At 44.6% G+C, this 8,912-nt stretch overlaps 1 protein-coding gene across 1 annotated transcript in view; it reads left to right on the top strand.

Annotated features, from left to right (window-relative positions):
- Positions 1-5,193: 5,193 nt before the first annotated feature.
- NUP43 (nucleoporin 43) overlaps positions 5,194-8,912 on the top strand; it is a 12,134-nt gene continuing 8,415 nt past the window's right edge. Inside the window, exons 1-3 of the mRNA XM_019527547.1 lie at positions 5,194-5,362; positions 6,953-7,075; positions 7,299-7,376. Coding sequence (XP_019383092.1) covers positions 5,243-5,362; positions 6,953-7,075; positions 7,299-7,376 — 321 coding nt within the window. The 5' untranslated portion in view covers positions 5,194-5,242. The remainder of the gene's footprint in view (positions 5,363-6,952; positions 7,076-7,298; positions 7,377-8,912) is intronic.

An 8,912-nucleotide genomic window follows, 5' to 3' on the forward strand; every position in this document is an offset into this window, starting at 1 on the left:
CTGGCATCCCCCCTTCTGCAGACCCCCCCCCCCCCCCACAATAATGTATAGTCCTCGCTGCCACCACTTTCAGCTCACCTTTCCTCTTTCTGTCCCATTAAGCCATTAGCATTTTAGAAGCTATAAGCACATGAGAAGATTTCCTTTCTTGTCTGGCACCTTCTGCTGTTGTGGCCATATGTCACAGAAAGCAGTTTCTTAGGGGGCTGAACACTTTCTTGGTTCTGTAGTCCAAGCTGTACACAGAATAAGACTCCATACCTTCACTTAACACCTCCCCCTCCAACTGATCTCCTTGCATCTGCTTTGTCTACGCCTTCTCAGCCAAGCAGTTAGCCCTGCTTCATGCTGGCCCCCTCCCCCTAATGCCTGGTCATTTCCCCCTACCACATTCATAGATGACCTGTACCTTAATTTTGAATGTCCTGATTTTCATAAGTTTACATCTGGTTATTTTTAGGGCTATCTTCAGTGCCTTACTCACATGGAGGGAGCAAGAGGGGCTCTGGTCACACAAGAGTTTCTGTCTCCCCTCAGGTCCTAGCAAAAGGACAGGGAACAGGGAAAAGGCCAAGAGCCCCCCAGAATGGCAAGGCTTCTATGAATCCTGGCTCCCACATGAGGGTACAAAAAGTTCAGGTTCCCCAAGAGCACAAGTGTCAAACTCACCTTGCACCCTAAGCCAGATCAGTATGAGGTAGTATACTGCTTTACCTGTGGCAGGTTAGGGTGTTAGGTCTGTGTTGTGTCAGGGTTGAGGGTAGTCTTATGTAGAATTTAGATTATGGATTTATATGGGATGATCCTGGATCAGCCAGGGGGTTGGGGATGGGATGGATTAGGGATGATCCTGTGTCAGGCAGGGGGTTGGACTGGATGACATCTGGAGGGTCCTTCCAGCCCCACTTCTCTATGACACTATGATCCTAAGATCAAGCCTTCCTAAGGCAAAGAGGGAAAACTATCAACAGAGGAAAAACTTAACACTTTATTTTCTAGTTCCAAGGACTTAGCAAAAAAACCCCTCAGTGCATCAAAGTGTCCCACTGGTTGTTGCAAATTTTGCTAGATAGCTTGCAGATCCTATACTGTTTTCCTTGGGGTGACTATGTACTGAGACTATATTGACAGGCAAGCAGAGTTGGCACCCTGGGCAAACCCTGTGGGAAAACAGGAAGTGGGAGAAAACAACACAGGACAGGGTGCAGTTCCTAGAGGAGGTGGAGAAGCCCACACTGGTTCTGAGTGGGAGCATTACAAGAGCATGGCAGTAGGTCATGTGGTGCTGAGAGTGGGGGCAGAGAGGGCACAGAAGTTATACCCATGCTAGGAACTCCTAAACTGTCTCCAACTTTGCTACTGCCACCACAACTGCCACGTGTTCTGTCCACCCCAGTTGCTGCTCCTAAAGCAGCAGCAGCTGCTCTAGCAACAGCAGCAAGAGACTGTTTTAGAGCTCCTGACTTGGGTAAGCTGTGGTACTGCTCTTGCTGCCAGGGCACAGGCTCTGCAGGGGGTGGAAGGAGATTCCAGCATCCCTCCTAACTTGGCACCTGGGGCAGGTGCTCCTCTTGCCCACCCCTTGTTATACTACCTCCTACTACAATTGCTATGAGTGCTAAAAGAACTGCTTCAACATATTTACTCTAGAATTGGTTACGACAGGTAGGACTGCTGTCAATATATGATGCAAGAACTGTTGAATCAGTGGGTCTCAACCTTTTTAGATTCAAGTCATCCTGTTCAGAAAATGCCAGCTCTTAGCTTTCATTTATTTTTTTTAATATGGAAAAATAATAGAGCAAGTCTTCTGTTACCAAGAATTCAGAAAGACCACAAGAGGTCAGAACTGTTTTTGACATTATAGATTCCTATTTGAAATCTCTGGGTTTATCTTGTGAATCCTTGTGTAGGTGTTTGCACACTTACCAATGCTAATCTTGTGCATCACCCTGTGCCACCCTTAAAAGAATCTCACAGAATGAATCCCAGCTGAGTATCACTGCCGTGGATGGCACAGAATGCTCATAATACTGAACACTCCATCAAAGTTAATCTAGGACTTGTTCTACAATGCTAGGTTTGCCCAGGGTGCCAGCTCTGCTTGCTTATTAAACCTGTGTCAATAATTCCATATACTATGGCATTACCACCCTTTCAGTGAATATCATTTAGTGTTGTACATTGCAGTGAAAATATGTGAACACCTTGGTCTGAAAAATAAAGTTTGACGGATGCATAAACATATAAAATGACCCCACTGACTCTCTGCCACTTCTAAGTGGAGCATGCAACACTGTATAATTTACATGAGGATCTGAAAAAGCAATGTGTAATGCAAATTTGCCAGAGGACAAAAGCAAGCTGATTCAACACAAATGAAAAGTTATCCAGAACATAAGGATTAGTGCTTGTAAAGTCTACCTGGCAGTACTGCAGGTCCATGATGATTACAACTTTAAAAGGTATATCAAAAATAGTTTGAACAGAGTAATTTTTAGAACGATGTTGTGCACAGCTCCTATGCCCCTCTCCTCTAGCACAGTGAATGGGCAGCAAGGGACCTCATCAGTCTCTGAAGGGAAAAGATCTAGAGATGTCTCTCTATTAAGTCACTCTACAGCAGATCTCAGAATGCATGCTTGTACAGCCATTTAGGCACCCAAGTGAGAGGGAGATGGGTGAAGTGGGGTAGATAATGCCTCTATAGCATGCAGGTTTAATATAACTGTTTTAATTTTCCCCAAACATCAATAATCAAATCTCAATTACTTGAATTAAATCTCTGTCCTCTGAGAGTCAGATAACTCCTCTAAGGTTTGATTTGTACATGTAAACCTATACACTAACATCTAGGAACACAGCTGCTGCTGCTTCCATTTAAGCTGGCCAGCATTGGGGAAACTGGCTCATTTTCTGTAATCAAGGGAACTGGCCAGCTGGCTCTAAACTCTGCACTAGGATCACAGGAAACCTACTTCAAAGCCTATTGGTCCAGTCCACTGATTATGTGAAGATTTCTCTTGTTTCATGAGACCTCTGAATAATGAAGCTTGATTTTTCTCAATTTTAAAACCACTCCTTTCTGCAAATGTTGTCAAAAGGAGGGTGAATTGGCTTTAGATGTAATGATTTAAGGAACTCTCTCTCACACATCTCTCATTCTCAGTGGTTTTGTATAACCTGATTTGTGAGAGTATAATGCAGAATTTTTGTATTCTCCACACGTTAGCGTTCTGTATGATGGCGGAGGAAAGAGAGATAAGGAAGATTATTATAGGTAATAACTTCAGAACAAGAGTACAGAAGAGAAGCTTAGTTATTATAAAGGTCACTGGCAATAGTGCATTTAAAGAGGGATCTTGAGAAGGCTTACACATATGCTTAACAGAGCACAATGATAAGTCTTTGCAAAAATCAGGATCTTAGAGATGGGGATAAAAATAGAGGTGAATTTGCAGAGTGTTATTTGTGCATTTCAGGCATATTCTGCCAACTTTCATGACTTCACAGTTGTATTTAAAAATGAAGTGTGGAGGAAAAAAAAAACAATAGGATTCTATTTTCCAAGCTGGGGATATCAGCACCAGACTGGCAGGGTCACTACTAAATCCTCTGCAGTTATTTGAATGCCATAAACAAATAATACATTTAGTCAATAGATTTATTATTATTATAATACATTTTGGAACTGAGAAAGAAGGAAAGCCAATACTGCATTACTGATGGACACTTCAGTGAAGCAAACGAAGTACAGTATTTTTACTGGTTGTTTTAAATGACAGTCACAAATCACCTGTGTGCCAACAGAGTAACTATTCTTGTGCATGTTCCTGGGTAAAGCAAGTCAGCTGTTAGTTCTGGATGGGTTTTATTTCCTGGTAATATTCTCCTTATTTAAAAAAGTGTCAGTTTAGATCTATCATCATTTTTCCTCTCAGACAGACCATTCCCAGCGATCAGAAGGGATGCTCTAATTAGTCATTTCAGACAGACAGAAAAAAGACCAAGAACTGTGGTCCACTGTGCATGTAATCTATTAATGAAAGGTGCAAAGAAGGAAGAGTTGCTCAGTGCTTTTCCTCAGTTTTCACAATAAAAACAAACTGTGACCAAACAGTTAACAAAATATAGACAAAGAAGGGAAGGACTATAACCATAAGTGAAGAGCACATCTGAGATCCCTCGACCAACCTGAATTAAAGTCATCTGCACCCAACAGGATTTATCCCAGTTTTCTGAAGGAACAAGTTGCAAAAATCTAGTTCTGACAAAAAGATCTGTTAAGTCATAACTGACAGGTGAAGTCCCAGAAGACTAGATACAGGCCAAGATATTTCCCCCAGAAAGTTGCCAAACTAAATTATAAAACAGTCAAACGTCTAAGTACCTAAAGGAAGGGGTGGTCATTAATAGCCAGCATAGATTTGTTAAGAATAAATACCCTATGTAACTATCCATCATCTCAGAATGGGCCTGCCTGTTCTTCAAGGTATATATATGTGCTTTCAGGGGTGGATCCAGGGGTGGGGGGTACCCTGGCACACTTCTGATTCCCGCTCCACCCAGAGGTTAAAACCAACTGCAGGACAGTGGCAGCTGCATGTTTAGTCAGGCAGTGCTGGGGGAGGGGGGGGTCTGTTGACTTCACGGCTCATTCCAAAGCACCTGATCCCTTGTAAACCCTCCCCACTCCTCCCTCCAGGGTGCTAAGGCCCCTCCGCTCATCAGCCCCCACGTTCACCAGTCCAGCGGCCCCGTGCTGTGCAAGGCGCTGTCCAGTAACGGCTCCTGGGGACTAAGCTCCTATTTTACAGCCTTGCAGGCTGCTTGGAGCACATTCCAGTGAAGTGACATCTGCTTTGGTTTCAGTCTTCAACAGAGTAACAACTCCTGGCCCGCGGCCACTTAGCGCATCTTCTAGTTTACGGGTAACTGGAGCAAAACACACGTGGCATCATCCGCACCCCCTTCCCCCGAGCCGCCCACGTCCTCATTCAGCAGTTTCACTCTCACCTCTCCGCGCCTATCTCCAATGCTCCAGCTACCGGTGGCGCGGGGCAACCTCCGCGCGCCTCCCCTTCCCCTCGCCCTCGGGCCACGCAACAGCCCCTCGCCCCTTCCTACGGCACCGTTTTGTCCCTCCTCGCGCTCCGTCTGCCGGGACGGCTCCCGGCCAATGGGAGGGCGCGCTCAGCAGCGGAAGAGGTGGGGCGGTGTGGCGTGGCGGGTGCGCGCAGGCATGGAGGATTTGTGTGCTAAGTTCGTGTCGCAGAAGCTGAGCAAGGTCCGATGGCGGCCCGCGCCCGCCACTGCGCTGCAGCCGCCAGAGCTCTTCGCCACCGGCTCCTGGGACAACGAGGTCTGGGGCTGGGCGGCGCGGCGCCGGTCCTGGCCCGCCCAGAGGCCTGGGGTGGGGTCGGGCTGGCGCCTGGGAACTAGGGGACACGGCTGTGTCCCTGGCCCTGCGCTGGGGCAGCCCCGAGCTCCTGTGTTCTTGGGGCACTGCACCTCTTCGCTTTGTTACAGGCGTGTGGGTGTGCCTGGTCGCCCCCGCGCTTCTCCTCCCGGCTCGCTCCCGTGTGCGTGTGTGCCTTCGTGGTGGTGGGGTGGTATGTGAACGAAGTCTCCTGTTGTGGGGAGGATACGACCCTGTAAGGTGTACGTGCACCTTCATGGTTATGGCTTTTTCTGCTGGGTAGAAAAGGTTCAGCCTCTTAGTTAATTTACTAAGTAGGTTTGTTATTAAGAAACATCCATGCAGGCTGGGGGCTGGCTAGTTAGGCAGTATCTCTGCAGAAAAGGACCTGGGGGTTGCAGTAAGCTGGATATGAGCCAGCAGTGTGCCATTGTTGGGAAGAAGGCTAACAGCATACTGGGCTGCATTAGAAGTGATGTTAGCAGATAGAGGGAAATGTTTCTTCTCCTGTATTCAGCACTGGTGAGGCCACATCTGGAGTATTCTGTTCAGTTTTGGGCCCCCCACTGCAGAAAGGGTGTGGACAAATTGGAGAGAGTTCAGACAAGGGCAACAAAAATGGTTATGGGGCTGGGGGACATGACTTCTGTGGAGAGGTTGAGGAAACTGAGTTTATTTAGTTTTGAAGAAGAGAAGACCAAGAGGGGATTTGATAGCAGCCTTCAACTACCTGAAGGGTGGTTCCAAAGAGAATGGAGTTGGACTGTTCTCAGTGGTGGAAGATTAGAGCCATGATCAACAGTCTCAAGTTGCACCAAGGGAAATTGAGTTTAGATATTAGGAAGAATTTTCTCACTAGGAGGATAGGTTACCTACAGGTGATGGACTCTTCATCCTTGGAGGTTTTTAAGACCTGGCTAGACAAAGCCTGGGCTGGGATGAACTTGTTGGGGGTGGTCCTGCTTTGACCATGGGGTTGTACTAGATGACCCCCAGAGGTCCCTTCCAACCCTCATTTTCTACAGTTCTGTGATCGGTTACCTAAAAAGCCCATTAGACTGATCCCACAGTTGTTAGCTGCAGCCTCTGCCTCTATTAACAGTTTTCTACCTTCAGCCTTTTGTTCAGTTGGCAATCCCTTAACTTTCCGTACAGAATGTGTCTCTGGCTGAGGAGATCTGGTTTCCCAACAGACTTTTTGTTGTGCTTTGGTTTTTTTGCTGTCTTGCCCGCATAGGAAGCAAAGTCCTACTGGTTCTGAACTGTCAGTCATTGTCAGCTGTTAAAAGCATTTGGATCACAGCAGGTCTTTTAGCCCTTTTTAGTCCCTTTGCTCCTGGTGTTCCTTAGCTTTGTCATTGACTGTTAGAGCTCATTATCCTGGGGTGTTAGCACGTGATGTCTGTTGATGGTAGTTTTTCTTAATATTGGTCCTTGAAAGAGGCTAAAAGCTTTGTTGATGTATTGACAAATGTGTCCAAACCTTTTTAATAAACCAGCATCACTAATCTAGTGATGCTTTTTCTCCTACAGGAAAACAAGGTTTCCATTTGGTCTGTTGGAGCTGTTGAAAGTGTGTCCCCCAATGGGGAATATCAAGGAGAACCACAGTTGTTATGTGATATCAGACACTATGGTGATGTTATGGACATGCAGGTAAAATATTCAATATTCTTTTTATAATTATTTTAATAACAAGTAGATGGCAAAATATTAAAAATCAAGTAATTTCTTCTGAGGGAAGGGGAGGAAATACATTTTTCAAACATTAATTTATGTGCATGCTCTGAAATCTAGTAATTAGACTACTGTAATGCCAAACCTGTTGTTTCTGTGTTGTTACATGTTCATAGTAGTAAGCTTAAGTATTTCTTCTTAGTTTTTGGATCAAGAGAGAATTGTAGCTGCTTCATCAACTGGAAGCGTAACTATATTCCGTCACCATCAAAGTAACCAGGTAAATAACTTGTTCTGGCTATAAGTTAAACTTTGTTTTTTGCCATTTAAGCTTGTAATGCAGGTTGCTTTAGTGCTTGTGAGGAAAGATTCCTCAAGGAAAAAAGAATCATGACGCATCTGAAATTCTGAGTACTAAAATTCTGAAGAATTACAAACCACCATTTTTAAAATGAGGAGAATGGTACCATGTCTTTCTTTGATTTTTGCATATATGGAGCATTTCATTAATCATTTGATAGACTATTCACCTGGGAGGAAGCATGTGCCACAGATTCTCTTTCTGTACTCATGTATCACCAAATATGCTTACAGCTTCAGTGAATGGACTATAGGTACATTACTTGATTCAGTTAATGGTGACTCTATTTCTGATTCTTTCTAATGATGCATATTTTTATGAAAGAATACCATCCTCTGTGTGTGTATTGCCATTTTAATTTAGTACTTGCTACTGCATAATAAAATGAACACAGAAAGGGTTGTTGTTTTGGCAACTGCTTTTCATTACTGATATTAAGTTAGTTTTTGAAATCAAAATCCAATTTCAGGTTAGATCCTGTGAAGACTGGATCCAGGTAAATGGCCATCATTGGCAAAAGAAGATTCCCAGTTCATAAAAATAAATGGTGTACTTGGTTACCTGAGGATGGGGAGGAAATACATTAGGCTTTGAATGCTACACCTCAGTCTGTGTTGTTTTTGCCTGTTTATATGATAAAACATTGGCTGTCTGAATATCAGTTAAAGTGCACAAATTCATAGGAACTCCCCAATGTACTTAGTAATATAATTGTACTCATTTAACTATGTAATTGAGGACTTCTAATCAGTTCACCAATTTCAGTCGGTTTTAAGATGGCTGTTGAAAACCTGTGGTTAGGGGTCTACCTAAATTGCAGGGGTACTTACTAATTTTCAGTGGTTGATCATGACAGGGTTCTAATTCTGTGGTCATTTTGTGGCAGCCCTAGGCCTCAGTGTTGATTGACTGGTAGAGTGTCCCCAGTGTGGGGAAGAGAGATGAGGGGGCAGCAGCCATCTCTCCTGCTGTCCTTCGTGTTGCCCTGCCAGCTAGCACCTTCGCTTCCCGGCAGTGAGGACTGCTGGCTCCCGCTGGGGAGCAAGCATTTAAATTATTTTTTTTGTTGTTGATTTTGATCAATCCCAGATTTTTGTGGTTTCTGTACAACCTGCCAAACTGCAAATTAAGTAGATCCCTGTCTATGGTATTCTGGAAAACTAGATAATGAGCCTTTAATGAAGTGTAAAAAAAACTTAGTTCAGATTTCTCATTAAGTTTTGTATTGAGTTTGGTAAGTGAATAGTCCACTTTCAGTCTTGAGGCTTTGCACTTAAATGAAGTACAGTAAAATCCCTGCTACCCGGTATTTAACTAACTGGAAATTCATTAACTGGAATTTCCAGTTGGCCAGCCAGGCACAGAGGGGAGACAGGGGAGAGCTTGTGCACAGCAGTAGCTGCTGCCACCCAGCACCTGTGCTGCTGCTATGCTTCCCCCCCCCCCCCCCCCCCC

The sequence above is a fragment of the Gavialis gangeticus genome, unplaced genomic scaffold, assembly GCF_001723915.1.
Source record: "Gavialis gangeticus isolate Ggan-Ray unplaced genomic scaffold, GavGan_comp1, whole genome shotgun sequence".
NCBI classification, from domain to species: Eukaryota; Metazoa; Chordata; order Crocodylia; family Gavialidae; genus Gavialis; species Gavialis gangeticus.